Source organism: Erpetoichthys calabaricus, chromosome 1, assembly GCF_900747795.2.
Source record: "Erpetoichthys calabaricus chromosome 1, fErpCal1.3, whole genome shotgun sequence".
NCBI classification, from domain to species: domain Eukaryota; kingdom Metazoa; phylum Chordata; class Cladistia; order Polypteriformes; family Polypteridae; genus Erpetoichthys; species Erpetoichthys calabaricus.
In genome coordinates this window covers 180,572,145-180,591,305 of record NC_041394.2, presented here as the reverse complement: position 1 = coordinate 180,591,305, position 19,161 = coordinate 180,572,145, and the positions used below count along the sequence as shown (strand labels likewise).

General features: G+C 42.0%; 1 protein-coding gene across 2 annotated transcripts in view; it reads left to right on the top strand.

Moving 5' to 3' along the window:
- The first annotated feature begins 390 nt into the window (after positions 1-390).
- ddx11 (DEAD/H (Asp-Glu-Ala-Asp/His) box helicase 11) overlaps positions 391-19,161 on the top strand; it is a 123,227-nt gene continuing 104,456 nt past the window's right edge. For both annotated transcript variants that reach the window (XM_028809293.2, XM_028809283.2), the window contains exons 1-3: positions 391-475; positions 8,618-8,766; positions 10,797-11,021. In XM_028809293.2, the coding sequence (XP_028665126.1) occupies positions 8,638-8,766; positions 10,797-11,021 (354 nt within the window). In that variant the 5' untranslated portion in view covers positions 391-475; positions 8,618-8,637. The remainder of the gene's footprint in view (positions 476-8,617; positions 8,767-10,796; positions 11,022-19,161) is intronic.

Genomic DNA, 19,161 nt, shown 5'->3' with positions numbered 1-19,161 from the left:
CACTAAGTCCGAGTGAAAAAGAAACACATAACTACATATAATACTTAAGTATAGGTTTGTATGTTTTCGAAAGTATTGAGGAAGTCACCGATAGGGCACATTTCAGTCATACATGTTCGTTTCGACGTTTTTTTTTAACTATACGTGGTCGCGCCTAAACTTCACAAGGACAGAAGATGCGTACTTGTCTCTCCCCAAAAGAATCAGCACAGAAACAAACATGCAAGAGTTAAACTACTTCCGACTCAGCTTTTCCGGTTCGCGTGCCCGCGTTCTGAGATGTGATGCAAGATTTTCTATTGGTCCATTTTACATCGTCATCGAGGATCTCCGATTCTAGAGCTTGTGATTGGTTCCTTGAGACTCGTACACTTTATCAATATATTTGCCCGCGCACTTTGCGAATGAAACGTGAAATAGTTACTTGGGGTCGAGAAGGGCGACAGTATTGGTGAAATCTGCAGTTTTAATTAAGGTAAAGGAAATAATATATAGAAAATATGCATTTTAGCTAGTAATATATTGTTTGCTTTTTCGAAATATTGAAAATGTAGAATATGTTGGTAAATTTTGCCGTTTAAACTAAGGTGTTGATTAACTTTTTGTTTTCGCAACTGCGTGTATGGTGGACAGATATTTTTGTGTTTATTTATCATAGCGACGCTCCAGTTTATGCCCCTGTTCGATTGTGTAAGTGGAGTCAACAGGTTCTTATTATATAAAGTATTTTAACACGACTGAGCACTTTGCATATACTTTACATTTTAATGCTCTTATTTTTACGATTTTAAAACAAAAGAAAACTGCTAAAGTGACGTGCTCACTAGCGCAGATACAGTTAGGTAAACTAAATTCCCAATAGAAAATGAGCAATATTGCCCCACGGACAAGAGAAAGTTATAAATTGATAACGTCGGATGTTGTACTTCAGAATTTTGATTACACATTATCTAGGCATCTATCCGGACAAGTCAAATTTCCAGGCGCTTTCAGAAAATTATCGATAAACGAGTATGCACTTAATAAAGCTGATTATCCTCCCTATTTTTAAAAATTAGGCTGAAAACCTAAACAGGGCCTTGTGCCCTGTGTTAACTGGGATTGGCTCCAGCAGACCCCCGTGACCCTGTGTTCGGATTCAGCGGGTTGGAAAATGGATGGATGGATGGGCTGGGCTGATAACCTTAAGTAATAGCGATTAAATATACTGTAATGTGATTTGTTCTTTTGACGTTTTCGATAGGAATATGCCTGTTTACATACAAAAAATTACAATGCTGCATAATTATGGGATGAAATCATATTTTTATACAGGTAGAAAGTTAATTATAAATTCAGCTTCATGTAACATTGAAAGCTAAAATATAATCGTTAATCTTCCTGTTAGTAATGATTTCAAATTTTTGCATAATTCGTTTGTATGCTTTTGAGACATTCCAGTAGTTTGACAATTTTTAATTAATAACTATTATAATTATTATTAAGACAATTTCAGTCATCAGTAAATCACAAAGATCTTTTTAAAGATATGCATTCTGTATGTAGAATACGTATCTTTTTAAAGATATGCATTCTGTATGTAGAATACATATTTTCCATAGTTAAGTGTGATTTAAGTGTAATGGAATTAACATCTTTACGAAATGAAGAAATAATGTTGGATAAGCATAAGCATATGACTGAAACCCTATTTTTACTTTTACCTTTACTACAGTTAATCACACAAAAATCAAAAGGTTAGTGTTTTCACTATCAGTGGAGGTACATAATGATCCAAGTTTCAGCTGAACAACTAAATAAGTGTCCTGTTATGCCGAAAGGGTGAGAGGTGGATTTGGAAAAAATTCGGGTGTACTGAAGAACTTTTATGGCAACCTGTTATTACATTTAGAATATTTATTAAGCTTTTTTTAATTGTACCTTGTATGGATATAAGAATCTGTGCAGCAGTGGTAATGTTTAGGATTCACCATTTGTTGGAATGTAATAGTCCAGTTTATTAGTACATGCAGTAAAAACAAAATGCAGTTGTACAGCTAGTATTCTGCAAATGTTATTGTTCCTGCTGAGGTTCTTATACCTCATGGTCTATCTTTCTGTTGGGCTCACACTACACGAGTTTCAGCATCCTAAAAATATCTTTGCATTGTTCACACTACAAGATCTTTTTTTCTTTGATCAGTTGACTTATTGTAGTTGTGTACATATTTTTAGTAGAGGTAGTGTTTGCAAATTCAAAGTTCTGAAACTGTTGTCTAACAAAAACACAGGTGGTTGTTTCTTTTCATATGATTTTATGAAGTGGAGCCAGAAAAGCATTTTGTTGTACAAATTGTTTGTGCCTTCATTTAAAAAAAATATGATGAAATAGGAGTTATGGAAGAGAGAAGTTAAATAAAATATATTATTATTATTATTTATTTGGAGAATCCGATAGTATCTCATGTTGAAAACATGTTGTGGAAAAGGTATCTCAATGTAATTTTGATGTTAAGTCTTAAGCTTTGAAAATTTTTCATTGACTCTCTTTTATCTTGTGGATATGGGCATTATGATTGTGGAAGATTCAACTACTGCCAAGACTGAAATGTTTCAGTATAGGATGATCTTGGTCACTAAAAATTGATTTGTATTGGTTTACATTTACTTTGCCCAATAAAAGAAGAAATAGTCATAAAGAGTATATGGGAAATACACACACCATCGTAAAAGAGCCACCAAAACATCTTCACTTTAGGAAAAAAGAGTGAATTCTATTCTTCAGCTGAATAAAATTAAATATACAATGTGTTTTTTTTGTCATTGTAACAAGTGTAATAAAATTTTATTTTTTATGACACACAGTAAAAGGCATAGGTTAAATATAAATCTGTACTCGTATAAATATATAAAGGATAGAAAATAAAAAATAGTAAAATAATATCTTCAAATAACTTAACTAACATTAAACAATGCTATAATTCTATATGTATGTTTGTATTATACTTTTGTGATTACTCTGTAGGAGACATGCTGTAAAAACTGAATGTGCTATGTACACATGACAGTAAATTGAGCTTAATAGGAATTCCTTAATTATGAACATAAAATTCTTGACAAGAAAGTGAATTAAAATAAAGACAAAATTATATAAAAATAATTCATGCATTTAAAATCATGTCATCAAATAGGTTTTCTTTGTCAGTTACAAGAACAAAAAGTTACATTATTGTTAGTTCCGAACTAGCACTTACAGAGCTAGAGTGTGTCATTTGCTTAAACATGGAGTTCACCTACATTGTGTAAAATAGCATCAAGTCGAGATTTGAAGCTCCCTGAAATCCTACTGTTCACCACAGTACTGGTAATTTATTCCATGTGTCAGTGGTTCTTTGAAGTTCAATTAAAGGATAAGTTTGTTATTTTTCAAGTCAAGGTTATTTCTTTGCGATCAAGGGGTATTTTATTTTGCCACATAAAATGTTGTTCTAAAGTGAAACATTTTTTTATAAATGTTAAAAATAGTTTGTTTTTGCAGCTTACAGTGTGGCTGTATGGAACCTAATGTCCATACATAATAGAAAAACCCCAAGAAGTTATTAAATATGTCCACTTTGAAGCAGCATAGATTTTGATTTAAGAAAATGTGCCTTCTGCATTTATGAGGCATCCTTGTGATAATGGAAGGAACATAGAAATAATCATTTTATTGCTGATTCTTAGACCTCTTTTTTCAAGGTAAGGATACATTTCTTGCTTGTTTATAAGCACCTGAAACAGCTGTTTAGCAGCTGTCCATGCTGAACCCCCCCACTTTACAATGCAGTTACTTTACATATGCCACGAAGTGAGATACATACCGAATGAGAGTGTACTAAAAAGAGCACATAGTAGTTTCATTGCATTTTCTGGACATTACAATGAATCTGAACTGATTACATTGTGTAAAAACCTTAAATTTTATAAAGAGCCAAACCATTTTTTAGTGACCAGCACATGCACAGTCCAAAAAAAAAAAAAAAGGCTCAGAAAAATGCAATGTGTATAATAGAGTAGATTAAAGCACCACAAACCAATTGTCAATTTTTTTTTAAATACACAATGAGTTGCTCCTGCCTACCACGCCTGACCGGCATCCTCCCCCACCATCGAAGCCAACTCACCACCAGGTGGTGATCAGTTGACAGCTCCGCCCCTCTCTTCACCCGAGTGTCCAAGACATGTGGCCGCAAGTCAGACGACACGACCACAAAGTCGATCATCGAACTCAGGCCTAGGGTGTCCTGGTGCCAAGTGCACATATGAACACCCCTATGCTTGAACATGGTGTTCGTTATGGACAATCCGTGACGAGCACAGAAGTCCAATAACAAAACACCGCTCGGGTTCAGATCGGGGGGGCCATTCCTCCCAATCACGCCCTTCCAGGTCTCACTGTCATTGCCCACGTGAGCATTGAAGTCTCCCAGCAGAATGAGGGAGTCCCCAGAAGGTATGCCCTCTAGCACCCCCTCCAGGGACTCCAAAAAGGGTGGGTACTCTGAACTGCTGTTCGGTGCATACGCACAAACAACAGTTAGGACCCGTCCCCCCACCCGAAGGCGAAGGGAGGCTACCCTCTCGTCCACCGGGGTAAACCCCAATGTACAGGCTCCAAGTCGGGGGGCAATAAGTATACTCACACCCGCTCGGCGCCTCTCACCGGGGGCAACTCCAGAGTGGTACAGAGTCCAGCCCCTCTCAAGGAGATTGGTTCCAGAGTCCAAGCTGTGCGTCGAGGTGAGTCCGACTATATCTAGCCGGAACCTCTCAACTTCGCACACTAGCTCAGGCTCCTTCCCCTTCAGAGAGGTGACATTCCACGTCCCAAGAGCCAGCTTCTGTAGCCGAGGATCGGACCGCCAAGGTCCTCGCCTTCGGCCACCACCCAACTCACACTGCACCCGACCTCCTTGGCCCCTCCCATAGGTGGTGAGCCCATGGGAAGGGGGACCCACGTTGCCTCTTCGGGCTGTGCCCGGCCGAGCCCCATGGGTGCAGGCCCGGCCACCAGGCGCTCGCCATCGAGCCCCACCTCCAGGCCTGGCTCCAGAGTGGGGCCCCGGTGACCCGCGTCCGGGCAAGGGAAAACGGCGTCCAAAGTTTTCATTCATTCATCATCGGTCAGGCGTGGTAGGCCCAAACGTGTTGTGAGGGTCTGCTGGGAACGTCTGGCAGAGCCCCCTGTCAGAAGTAGCTTCAACTCCCACCTCCGGCAGAACTTCGACCATGTCCCGAGGGAGGTGGGGGACATCGAGTCCGAATGGGCCATGTTCCGTGCCTCTATTGTTGAGGCGGCTGACCGGAGCTGTGGCCGTAAGGTGGTCGGTGCCTGTCGTGGCGGCAATCCCCGAACCCATTGGTGGACACCGGTGGTGAAGGATGCCGTCAAGCTGAAGAAGGAGTCCTACAGGACCCTTTTGTCCTGTGGGACCCTGGAGGCAGCTGATAGGTACCGGCAGGCCAAGCGGAATGCGGCTTTGGTGGTTGCTGAGGCAAAAACTCGGGCGTGGGAGGAGTTTTGGGGAGGCCATGGAGAACGACTTTCGGACGGCTTCGAGAGATTCTGGTCCACCATCCGGCGTCTCAGGAAGGGGAAGCAGTGCAGTGTCAACACTGTATATGGTGGGGATGGTGCGCTGCTGACCTCGACTCGGGACGTTGTGGGTCGGTGGGGGGAGTACTTCGAAGACCTCCTCAATCCCATTAACATGCCTTCCAATGAGGAAGCAGAGCCTGGGGACTCAGAGGTGGCTCCCCCATCTCTGGGACTGAGGTCACCGAGGTGGTCAAAAAACTCCTTGGTGGCAGGGCCCCGGGGGTGGATGAGATACGCCCGGAGTTCCTCAAGGCTCTGGATGTTGTAGGACTGTCTTGGTTGACACGCCTCTGCAACATCGCATGGACATCAGGGACAGTGCCCTCTGGATTGGCAGACTGGGGTGGTAGTCCCCCTCTTTAAGAAGGGGGACCGGAAGGTGTGTTCCAACTACAGAGGGATCACACTCCTCAGCCTCCCTGGAAAAGTTTATTCAGGGGTCCTGGAGAGGAGGGTCCGTCGGATAGTCGAGCCTCGGATTCAGGAGGAACAGTGTGGTTTTCGTCCTGGTCGCGGAACAGTGGACCAGCTCTATACCCTTAGCAGGGTCCTGGAGGGTGCATGGGAGTTTGCCCAACCAGTCTACATGTGTTTTGTGGACTTGGAAAAGGCATTCGACCGTGTCCCTTGGGGAATCCTGTGGGGGGTACTCCGAGAGTATGGGGTACCGGCCCCCCTGATAAGGGCTGTTCGGTCCCTGTACGATCGGTGCCAGAGCTTGGTCCGCATTGCCGGCAGTAAGTCGAACCCGTTTCCAGTGAGAGTTGGACTCCGCCAGGGCTGCCCTTTGTCACCGATTCTGTTCATAACTTTTATGGACAGAATTTCTAGGCGCAGCCAGGGCGTTGAGGTGGTCCGGTTTGGTGGGCTCAGGATTGGGTCACTGCTTTTTGCAGATGATGTTGTCCTGTTTGCTTCATCAGGCCGTGATCTTCAGCTCTCTCTGGATCGGTTTGCAGCCGAGTGTGAAGCGGCTGGAATGAGAATCAGCACCTCCAAATCCGAGACCATGGTCCTCAGCCGGAAAAGGGTGGAGTGCCCTCTCAGGGTTGGTAGCGAGATCCTGCTTCAAGTGGAGGAGTTCAAGTATCTCGGGATCTTGTTCACGAGTGAGGGAAGAATGGAGCGTGAGATCGACAGGCGGATCGGTGCGGCATCCGCAGTAATGCGGGCGCTGCATCGGTCTGTCGTGGTGAAAAAGGAGCTGAGCCGCAAGGCGAAGCTCTCAATTTACCAGTCGATCTATGTTCCTACCCTCACCTATGGTCATGAACTATGGGTAGTGACCGAAAGAACGAGATCGCGAATACAAGCGGCTGAAATGAGTTTCCTCCGCAGGGTGTCTGGGCTTTCCCTTAAAGATAGGGTGAGAAGCTCAGTCATCCGGGAGGGGCTCAGAGTAGAGCCGCTGCTCCTCCGCATCGAGAGGAGTCTGTTGAGGTGGCTCGGGCATCTGATCAGGATGCCTCCTGGACGCCTCCCTGGTGAGGTGTTCCGGGCACGTCCAACCGGGAGGAGGCCCCGGGGAAGACCCAGGACACGCTGGAGGGACTATGTCTCTCGACTGGCCTGGGAACGCCTTGGGATTCTCCCGGAAGAGCTAGAAGAAGTGGCCGGGGAGAGGGAAGTCTGGGCATCTCTGCTCAAGCTGCTGCCCCCGCGACCCGACCTCGGATAAGCGGGAGACAATGGATGGATGGATGGAGTTGCTCCTGCTGACAATATAGCAATAAAATAATTGAGCACAATGTTTTTGAATGAGTAAATTCATGTACCCCTGGTGTAAAATTAGTCTGTAAATATATGCAAATTAGAACCTGGCTCTATGAGTCAGGAATGACAGCCCACGCTGCCTATGTTATAAAATCTATACTGACTTTCACCTTGATTAAACTTGGGTAATTTGGCAATGCTAAATTGTCCCTAGTGTTTGTTTGTTTTCACTCTGCAATAGACTAGATCCCTTCCCAGGGATTGTCTTCTGCCTTGCATCTCATACTTGCTGGGATAGGTTCCAGGCAATCCACGGTACAGCCCAGCATAAGCATGTTGGAAAGGTGGATGGCTATATGAATGTATGAAGGGCTTGAAATGGGGCAGTAAGCACTGGTATGTTGTATTGGCCTTCTCCTGTTCAAGCTATGATGTCTGTTCGGTTCTTGTCTCTTCATTGCCTGCTATGCTCAATATTCTTTGTAAGTGAATCACTCGTGCGTTTTATCAATCCATCCAGAACAAGCAGTATCTTCCGCACAGTGAAAGAATACTTATATATGCGATCATATTCCAACATTATTAATATCTAGCTATCTACATAGGAAAGAGAACCAAGGTACTGTGGAGTAAGATAAATGAGGAAGTTGGCAAAGACATGAGACTCACAGTTGGTCTTATTTTTAAATGGCTTAATCAAACACCAGTGGTTTGCTTTGTGCTTTTTTCCTTCTTAAAATGTCATGGATACAGTGCTTTGCAATATGTACTGTATGTATTCTCAAGTTGGTTTATTTGGAAAGTGTCAAGGAATTTTCTATCATGTATGGATGCTGGGTTCCACAGAGCCCCATTGTAAGGTGCAAATACAAAGTATTTTTAAGATTTGTAAAAAAAAAATGCTTTTCTTTAGAGCAGAATTGTGAAGAAATAATTTTGAGATGAAAAAATACGAAATTGACCTTAAATTAAGACCATGATAAAAAACAAAACCTCCTGCCACTGAGATCCTCAAGGATCAGGTTTGCCTTTCTGAGTAAGAAAATGTATTTTAATTCAATAACGAAAGAAAAGCAGTATGCTACTTGTTCACAAAATAAATAATCCAATGTTAAATACTGTATGCTCTACCAATTTTGATTTTTGTTTAACATGTCTTTGATCTGATTGAAGTCATTCATTATTTAAGATTAATACAATAACTGTTAAATATTAATGCCATGTAACTTGTCTAGTATTTTGTTTTATTTTTGTGAAAGCAAATATTTCTTTTTTTCTTTCCTGAAGGTAATCTGTTCTTTACCAAGATGGTTGATGAACCTCACAGTTTTCCCTTTCCTTACCAGCCCTATTCTATCCAAGAGCAGTTCATGGAAGCATTGTATAATGTTTTGGATCAAGGAAAGGTTGGGATTTTTGAAAGTCCAACTGGAACAGTAAGTATATATATTTATTTCTTTTTAGAAATATTTCAACTAAAGTTTCATTTTTGTCAGCCCTTAACTTCACATATTCAACCATCATTTAATCTCTTGTATTATGTACCATAATAAATATTACATGGCACTTAATAATGAAATGGAGTGGACTGTTTGAAATTTAATTGACAATTGCTGCCAAAAGTAATTTTTAAGATGACTTCTGTCCACTGTTCTGGTATTTTCTTGATAAATGACTGAGACCTTTTTGTCTTTTTCCATAAGGACATCAATGAAGGATGATGTTCTTTCTGTTACCAGATGCTCCAAGTTCAGTTGTTCTGATTCATTTGTCAGCTTAAAACCTCAAGGAATGTCTGTTAATGGTGGCTGATGCAGGGTTTGCACCATCTTTTCCTTTGTTTGTTTTGTGACTTTGTCATCAAAAAGATGGCACAGAAGACGGCATGTGAGAATTTTAAAACGTATCGTGTCATTACAATCGGGAATATGCAACACTTGAATATAAAAGCACCATGAATACATCTGTATGTCGGCATTTTGCTTCACCACATCAAACCATTTATCAAATATCGAAGTGCGTACACCGATCTCGTAGGATCCGCAAAGCGGCTTTCTGTCGCATGTAGATAGTAAACAGAGACTCTGACGTTGCAATCCAACTTTTAGCACACTGCGCCCCCCGACTTTTTGCTGGTACTGCAACTCGCGCACGCGTCGCGTTAATTTCTGAGGATGCATCAAATGAACGCTCAGAACGCGTGGCGGCCATGATGCGGGCGTGTATGCGTTCTGAGCGTAAAGTATAAATGAGCCCTTAAGAATGATAAAAATTCAATGTCATTGTGGGGAGCGCATACTGCAAATGGTACTTCATTCTACTAACAGATGTAAACAAGACTGACAAATGGTGCAAAAATCTGTGAGTCATGCTGAACTGAGCCTTAAAAAGGAATAATTTAAATGCCTTATCCCATCCACTTGGCATAATGTGTCACACCTGGAGTTTGAAATAACTCACTGCTTTTATGTATACAAAGAAAAAAGTGAGACAAACATAGAAATTCTTGATAATCGTCCCTTGACTGTTGAGCTTCAGGAGTATGTAGTAAGAAGTCAAGCATTTCACATTGCAATTTGCACATTACTGGATCCTGAAAGAAGTTGCAGCACAGGCGTGTTGATTTATTAATGGCCATTAATTATGAAATTGCATTTGCAGTGCAGTTGATGGGCCTTCTGTTTGTCCAAACTAACACAAGAAGATATTGACAGCACTAATTCCATGACATCATGAAAGCATGCGATCCAGATTATTTCAGGACCTAGACCTTGTTCAGTTCTAACACATTCTTCTTTATGAAGCTCTATGCTGCTGGCTATTGTACAACTTTTCATTTGTAAAGTGTTAAACTCTTTCTGTAGGCAACAATCATTACCAGATGCTTCTGAAAATTTTTGTGTAGACTGTGAATAAGCTAGAAATAAAACAGAAACCTCTACTTACTACTAGAATGTTCTGGAAATTTCCTCTTACTATTAGACTGTTCTGGGATCTCCACCTTCATACTACAGTGTTCTCTGTTTCATGTTATTTGTGTTTAATTGTTTACTAATCACTTAGCCAGTTAAAAACCTTGAGCAGAAGTACATGCATAGTAACAATACAAATAAAATATTCAGAATTGAGCGATCTCTAAATGCTTCACAATCAGTCTTAAACTTTACAGGTAAACAAGCTATCTCTAATGAACAAAAATAAGACTTTTGGAGAAATGATTCTACAAACATGAATAATTTGCATTGGTTTTTGCACCACCCTACTGAATACTTTTCATTTTTTGGTGGTTCTTTGAGTGATTGCCGTGAATAGCTGAATTTAGTAGTTATAGTTACTTCAGCTGGCTGCCCGTTTGGATCCATTGCCATTGCTCAGAATTAAAATGTCATTAATCTTAAACAAAAATGTGACTACATTTCAAAATATTATTTTCCATATGATTTATGTGCATTTGATCTAATTTTAGGGCAAATCTCTTAGCTTGATCTGTGGTGCACTTTCTTGGCTTAAAGACCACAGGAAGAAGAAAGAGGAGGAGGCAGCTCAACTTTTGAACTCCAGTCAGATTGTGTCAAACCAACAGCTCTCCACCAGCCTGGGTCACAGTGAGATAACAAATAGCACCAAGCCTGACTGGATTACAGAGTTTGTGCAAAAGAAGGCAGAGCGTGATCTAATAACAAAGTTAAAAGCAAGTTTCTTTTTTTATTATATTTATTGTTGAGCTGCTGAATGCTATAAATAGTATTATGCATGTCAGTGCTGATTATTTTGCTTATTAAGTGTAGACACATAACACTAGAATTCTGTATTTGTCTTAAGTGAATTGTAATAAATTTGGGAAAGTTATAGTATGCTCCATCTATAAGGGCTAGCTAATTCTTATTCTTCCTGTATCATAAAACACATTCTTCATTGTTCCACAGGAAAATATTTGAGTGACGTAAATTATTACTTGATAAAATTAGAAATTAGATACACTAAACAGGTGCAGATTAAAAAGACTGCATCCATAGTTTTTGGCATGAAATGTTTCTAATTTAATTGTATCTTCTTAAAAATGCTATTGTTTGTAAAGAGGAGGAGTATGCTGATTTGAATTGCTTCTGTGCAATGTGAAATTTGTGAGACCTATTCAGTGTCATTATTGAAAAATTTACAAGGTTAAGTTGTACTGTGTTGTATATATTTTTGTTTTAACAATTCTGTAGGAGTCCACACCTCACTGCATGTCTTTTTTTTTTTTTTTGGACCTTAATCATTTTGGTTTAAGAAGAGACTAATAAAACAATTTTACTCCGTTCATCATGGTTTCTGCTTTAGCAAGCTAGCAAGTGCAGTGCAAGACCTTGGAGGGCAGAGGTATTCTATAAAGGAAACAATATTCTACCATAGTACACATCATAGTAAACGTGAGTGCTAAGGCATTGCCTGCTGCATGGTAGCACTCTGGTTCCAATTTGAGGCAGTCCGTCCAGGTAAGTGAGTGGAATGTCTTGTCTCCCTGGCATGACAATCTTCTTCCTCTGCTGTCAGAGGAGCTGCATAAGCTCCGCATTTCAGTGCCGGCACTCTCTGAGGTGCGCAGACCTGACACTGGCCAGATCTCTATAGGTAGGCACAACTTTTATTGGTTTGGTTGCTCTGATGGCTGTCATACTCTGGGGAGTAGCTGTTGCTGTGGGGGATCAGCTCCTTCCGATGGTGTCCAACGTTGCTCCTTTTAATAAGCATATTATGAGACTCCGGTTAAGGCATTCTCTGGGTGCCTTGTTTTTTGTTTCAGTGTACTGTGGTGAGCGATGTCTCAGTGAGGAAGACATTTTATTCGCAAATTCACTCTGTGGTTGATGAGTCATGGGTGACTTCAATGTGACCACTGGCACTGACAGGACAGGTTATGAGTATTGTGTCGGTCCCCATGGGTGAAAGTGGCTCTATGTTCCTTGACTTTGCAAAAGTCAGGAGCTGCAGATTGCTTTACCCTGGTTCCAGCGCCCTGAGCCGCATTATTGGACTTGGTAATCCAGTACTGGTGGTGCAGTAAGGGAGATCAATCATGTTCTCGTGGGCAAATGCTGGAGGCTCTTACAAAACTGCAGAGTGTACAGAAGTGCCCAGTTTGTGAATTCTGACCACAAACTTGTTGCTACTCTGAAGATCCAGCTCAGGTCCCATAGACTACCACCCACTAAGATAATGAGGCTGGACCTGGTCAAACTCCAAGATTGGGCAGTTTCTAATGAGTTTGCATGCAGTTTGTGTGAGGAACTTACAGACTTTGGTGCAACTGCTGATCTTAATGTGATGTGGGAGACCTTCTGTGACAAGACCCTGAAGGTTGCTGAGGGTTGTGTTGGTGTTACCGGTGTTCCCAGAAGGAGTTGTTTCATCTTGCATGGCACCCTGGATATCACTGAAATGAGTCACAGTGCATGGTTTGATAGCAACTCTGGTCTGTACCGGGAACTGAGAAGGATGGCTTTGAGGGCTCCGAGGACAGATAAGGAAGCATTTGTTAGAGGAATATGTGAGCAAGTAACGCATGTCCTGCTTACAGGGGAATCAAAGCATTATGCACATCCGAATCTATTCCTCGGAGAGTCTCAGTCAGGACGACTGATGGAACGGTCCTTATGAATGACACTGCAGTTGTGACCTGCTGGATTGGCTACTTTGAGGAGCTCTTTAAAGCTGATCCTCCGGCTAGGACGCTGGATATCTTTGGGTCAATGAGGCTGATCCTCCAATTAGCTGTTAACCACCCAATCTCACTGAGATTGCACAGGTGGTGAACCAGCTGAGGATAGGGAAGGCTGCAGGGATCTGTGGTATTCAGAGTGAAATTTTCCAGGCTGGTGGTAAGGCTGTCCTCTTGGCATTGCAAGCAATCTTTGTTTCCATTTGGGAGACGGGCATCATCCCAAATAACTGGAAAACAGGACTTGTCATTTCTGGAAAAGGAGAGTGATCGCCTGAATTGTGGCAACTACAGGGGGATAACCCTGCTCTCGGTGCTGGGTAAGGTCTTTGCTAGGGTCATCCTCAATAGAATCCATGATCACTTGCTCACTTGCCAGTGACCAGAGCAGTCTGGTTTTATGCATAAGAGGTCTTCCATCGACTGCATCCTGGCACTGAGGGTTCTCATGGAGTGCAAATATTAATATTGGCAGAGTTTCTTTGCAGCCTTTGTCAATTTTCGTAAAGTTGATCGAGCTGCCCTGTGGGACATCCTGTGACTTTGCAGGATCCCCTTAAAGTTGCTAGATATCTTGGCGGGCCTTTTATACTGGTACTGTGAGTGCTGTGCAGAGTGGAGGCAGAACCTCTGCATTTTTCCCAGTTGATTCTGGGGTTTGTCAGGGGTGTGTTTTTACTGTTACTCTGTTCAGTGCTTCCATGGACTTGATGTTGGGCAGGGTCGTGGGGTCCAGAGGCTGTGGGGCATCTGTTGGTGAAGAGAAATTCACTGATCTTGACTTTGCTGATGATGTTGTGATCTTCGCAGAGTCAATGGAGGGTCTTATCGGGGCTCCCAGGTGACTGAGTGAGAAGTCCGAGTGTCTGGGCTAGTGAGTGTCCTGGATAAAAAACAAGATCCAGGCCTTTAATGACCTCTTGGGCACAGCCATCAGCAGTGTGTTTGTCTGAGGAGACAGTGTTGACCTCATCGAGAGGTTTATTTACCTTGGCAGCGACATTTACAGTATGTCTCGGGTCACTCTTCCTATGAAGTCAGTAGGCGGATTGGGAGAGCAACTGTTTAGAGTCCTGGTGCTTCCTGTTTTGCTATATGGTTGTAATACATGGATGCTATCCAGTGACCTGAGAAGATGACTAGACTCATTTGGTACTGTGTCTCTTCAGAGAATCCTTAGGTACCACTGGTTTGACTTTTTGTCAAATGGGCAGTTGTTCCTGGAGTCCTAAATGAGGCACATTACCTGCATTGTGAGGGAGTGTCAGTTACGGCACTATGCCCATGTGGCATGATTCCCCAAGGGTGATCCGGCTTGCAAGATCCTCATTGTTGAGGACTTGAGCGGCTAGACCAGGCCATGCGGACACCCATGTAACACCTGGGTGTGGCAGATAGATGGTCATTTCCGGGTGGGGGGACTGGACCGTGTGTCTAGCTGTGGGCATGCCAACCGGGATCCTGAATTGTTTCATTGTGTAGTAACACACTGTACAAGTTCATGCTCTCCTACCTCACCTGGCCTGCAATGTCCTTTTTGTTGCCTGGAGACCAAAACTGCACACAGTATTCCAGATGAGCCCTTACCAGTGCATTATAAAGCTTGAGCATAACCTTCTTGGACTTGTACTCTACACATCGTGCTGTATAACCTAACATTCTGTTAGCCTTCTTAATGGCTTTTGAACACTGTTTGTAAGGTGATAGTGTGGAGTCCACTATGACTCCTCAGTACTTCTCATAAGGTGTACAGTACTTGCAATTTTCAGACTCTCCTATTGTTTATTCAAGTCTAACATTTCTACTTCCTACATGTTATACTTTACATTTACTAGCATTAGATATCATTTGCCACAAATCTGTCCAAGCCAACATGCCAGGTTATCTGCCAATTTACTCGTCTTGGTATCTTCTGTAAACTTAACCAGCTTGTTACTTGTATTCCTGTCCAAGTCATTTACATATTTTAAAAATAGCAGCATTTCTAGCACTTGTCCCTGTGGAAAACCACTCTTAAAATCAGCCAGCTCTGAAAAGGTTCCATGCATCATAACTCTCTGCTTACTGTGTCTGAGCCAATTTTGCACCCATTTACAAACATCACCCTGAACTCCCAATTCTTTTAGTTTGATCCATCCTCTCATGTGGCACTTTATCAAATGCTTTCTGAAAGTCATGATAAATAATATCATATGCTCTACTTCGATCATACCCTTTTGTTGCTTCCTCATAGAATTCTGGCATGATAGTAAAACATGACCTCCCTGTTCTGACCCCATGCTGACGGTTTAGTAAATGCAGTCATGGGTGGAGTTATGGCAGTATGACACATGCCAAGCTATACTCTTCTTATTGTCCTACTTTTGATTCTGCAATTCTATTTCCTCAGTGCTAATGTTCTGCCATGTCTTCTAACAAAAGACAGATGCTCACTCAAATCATATGATGATTTTCCCTAAATGACACCTGTTTTTCATCTGTTACATTCTGTGGTGTTATTTTATATAGCATATGAAGCTTGATGCATGCTGAGTGGCAGTGTGGTGTGGTGAAAAGAGTACATATGAGTTCAAATGTACTTTGTACACATAATAGTAAATCTGAACTGATTACACTGGATTGTGTTTTTAACAAAAGCCTCAGATTTTGGAAAGAAACAAGCCACTGGCAATTTTGTTGCTACTTCCTTTGAACACAAAATAAAAAAAATGCTAATAAAATGAAAAAGGCAGACTTTGTGAAAGAGTAGGTTGTAGGACCAAAAAAAACATTTTAAAAATTTTTAATCTATGAGTCAGTATTGCTGAGGATATGGTGATAAAAGAACTGAGGACAACGTTTTTGAGTGAAAACTCAATGGCTGGCATCAGTCCAGTGTCAATCTGTAATTACTTGTTTTGAGGGGGGGTGGGGAATCTTGTAAACCTGTATTGAACCTTGTGCTCTGAGGCAGGAATTAAAGCTCTGTGCTGAAACCCTGCCTATAATATGTTTATGTTCTGCCTGACTAAACTTGCATGAAATGACATTGCTAAGGTGGCCCTATTCTCTGTGTGTGTGTGTGTGTGTGTTCTCGCCCTGTGATTTACTGGCACACTGTCAAGGAATTGTTCCTGCCTTAGCTCCAGTATTTGCTGGGGTATGCTCCACCAGCTGCCAGGCAACCCTGTCCTGGATAAGCAGGTTAGGAAGACGGATGGATTATTACTATTATTACTGTGCCATCAGCTGAATAAAATATGAATAGATCAATGGATGAAAGATATTGAGGACAGCAATTATTATTATTTAGTGGTACAGTGGCAGTGGTGCTGTCTCATAGTAAAAGAGACTGGAGTTTGTGCTTCAGGTGTTCCCTGCATTTAGTTTGCATGTTCTCCCAGGATGCTCCGGTTTCATCCTGCAGTCCAAACACATAGCAGGTTAGGTAGATTGGTGACAATAATGTGTCCCTAGTGTGTGTATTTCTCTCTGTTTGCCTTGTGATGGACTGGCGCCCTGTCCAGGTATTACACTACGTTTGTGCTCCGTATTCACTTTCAATGTAGACACACACATGCAGTAATACATCCAGTGGCAGTTGACAGGATCTTTGCAAAATAAGGAAAAAGCTTCTGTATAGTTACTCAATATAAGAAATCATAAGTATGACTTTTTCAGTTGTTGACTACATAACAAAGACAGCAATTCATATCTGGATTTCAACCTTCAATGTTAACAACAGTGCTTGGTGATGCCTGCCTGAGATGAATCTACATTCCCAATAATTTATATAATTTTTAGCTTGTAAAATGTATGTATTTGCATGCTGAACACTAACTTTAAAAGTGGTTGACAAGCTTTGCAAGCAGGCATGAATTTCTGGTTGCTGTAACCGAATATATGGTTGCCATTTTCAAAAGGCTGTATTTGGATTGATTAAGATGCTTTGCAATTATATGTCAGCATACTGCTATATTACAGCATTTCAATATCAAGTGGTGTCACCCAATATATTAAAACCAGTAAACCCCCGATTCTCTAAAGAATCGCAAATGCAAGAATGGCAATTACAGTGATCCCTCGCTATATCGCGCTTCGCCTTTCGCGGCTTCACTCCATCGCGGATTTTATATGTAAGCATATTTAAATATATATCGCTGATTTTTTGCTGGTTCGCGGATTTCTGCGGACAATGGGTCTTTTAATTTCTGGTACATGCTTCCTCAGTTGGTTTGCCCAGTTGATTTCATACAAGGGACGCTATTGGCAGATGGCTGAGAAACTAGATTGCTTACTTTTCTCTCTGTCTTGCGCTGACTTTCTCTGATCCTGATGTAGGGGGATTGAGCAGGGGGGCTGTTCGCACACCTAGACCATACGGACGCTCGTCTAAAAATGCTGAAAGATTATCTTCACGTTGCTATCTTTTGTGCAGCTGCTTCCTGAAACGACATGCTGCACGGTGCTTCGCATACTTAAAAGCTCGAAGGGCACGTATTGATTTTTGACTGAAAAACAAACTCTCTCTCTCTCTCTCTCTCTCTCTCCCTCTCTCCCTGCTCCTGACGGAGGGGGTGTGAGCTGCCGCCTTCAACAGCTTTGTGCCGCGGTGCTTCGCATACTTAAAAGCCAAACAGCCCTATTGATTTGTTTGCTAGAGATTGTTTTCTCTATCTATGTGACATTCTGTGCTCCTGACACGCACTCCTTTGAAGAGGAGGATATGTTTGCATTCTTTTAATTGTGAGACAGAACTGTCATCTCTGTCTTGTCATGGAGCACAGTTTAAACTTTTGAAAAAGAGACAAATGTTTGTTTGCAGTGTTTGAATAACGTTCCTGTCTCTCTACAACCTCCTGTGTTTCTGCGCAAATCTGTGACCCAAGCATGACAATATAAAAATAACCATATAAACATATGGTTTCTACTTCGCGGATTTTCTTATTTCGCGGGTGGCTCTGGAACGCAACCCCCGCGATGGAGGAGGGATTACTGTACTTTCTGTTCCCTCCAATCTTTGAAGGGATGTAAGATCATGGAGGGTGGGAGCGTCCTGGGAAGGTTTGCATTTAATGAAATAAATATATTTGTAGTAAAGCTGTTTTCTTTTTGGAGCCATGACTCGTTTGGTTCTAGTGTTTCAGAAGCGCGTTGTAGGCGCCTTCGTTCATTGTTTTTATCCATGCAGTCTCGTTTTTGTTTTTCTATGGGTGTGTTGTTAGCTAGAAATCGTTTGCTGTTAGGAATCATAATTGAACCCCTGACCGCAGGCACTGTGGAGTAGCTGACTGCTGGCACTGTCAGTAGTCACCACTACCTCAAGTTTAAATATAGTGCATCCAGAAAGTATTCACAGCGCATCACTTTTTCCACATTTTGTTATGTTACAGCCTTATTCCAAAATGGATTAAATTCATTTTTTTCCTCAGAATTCTACACACAACACCCCATAATGACAACATGAAAAAAGTTTACTTGAGGTCTTTGCAAATTTATTAAAAATAAAAAAACTGAGAAGTCACATGTACATAAGTATTCACAGCCTTTGCTCAATACTTTGTCGATGCACCTTTGGCAGCAATTACAGCCTCAAGTCTTTTTGAATATGATGCCACAAGTTTGGCACACCTATCCTTGGCCAAGTTCGCCCATTCCTCTTTGCAGCACCTCTCAAGCTCCATCAGGTTGGACGGGAAGCGTCGGTGCACAGCCATTTTAAGATCTCTCCAGAGATGTTCAATCGGATTCAAGTCTGGGCTGTGGCTGGGCCACTCAAGGACATTCACAGAGTTGTCCTGAAGCCACTCCTTTGATATCTTGGCTGTGTGCTTAGGGTCGTTGTCCTGCTGAAAGATGAACCGTTGCCCCAGTCTGAGGTCAAGAGCGCTCTGGAGCAGGTTTTCATCCAGGATGTTTCTGTACATTGCTGCAGTCCTCTTTCCCTTTATCCTGACTAGTCTCCCAGTCCTTGCTGCTGAAAAACATCCCCACAGCATGATGCTGCCACCACCATGCTTCACTGTAGAGATGGTATTGACCTGGTGATGAGCGGTGCCTGGTTTCCTCCAAACGTGACGCCTAGCATTCACACCAAAGAGTTCAATCTTTGTCTCATCAGACCAGAGAATTTTCTTTCTCATGGTCTGAG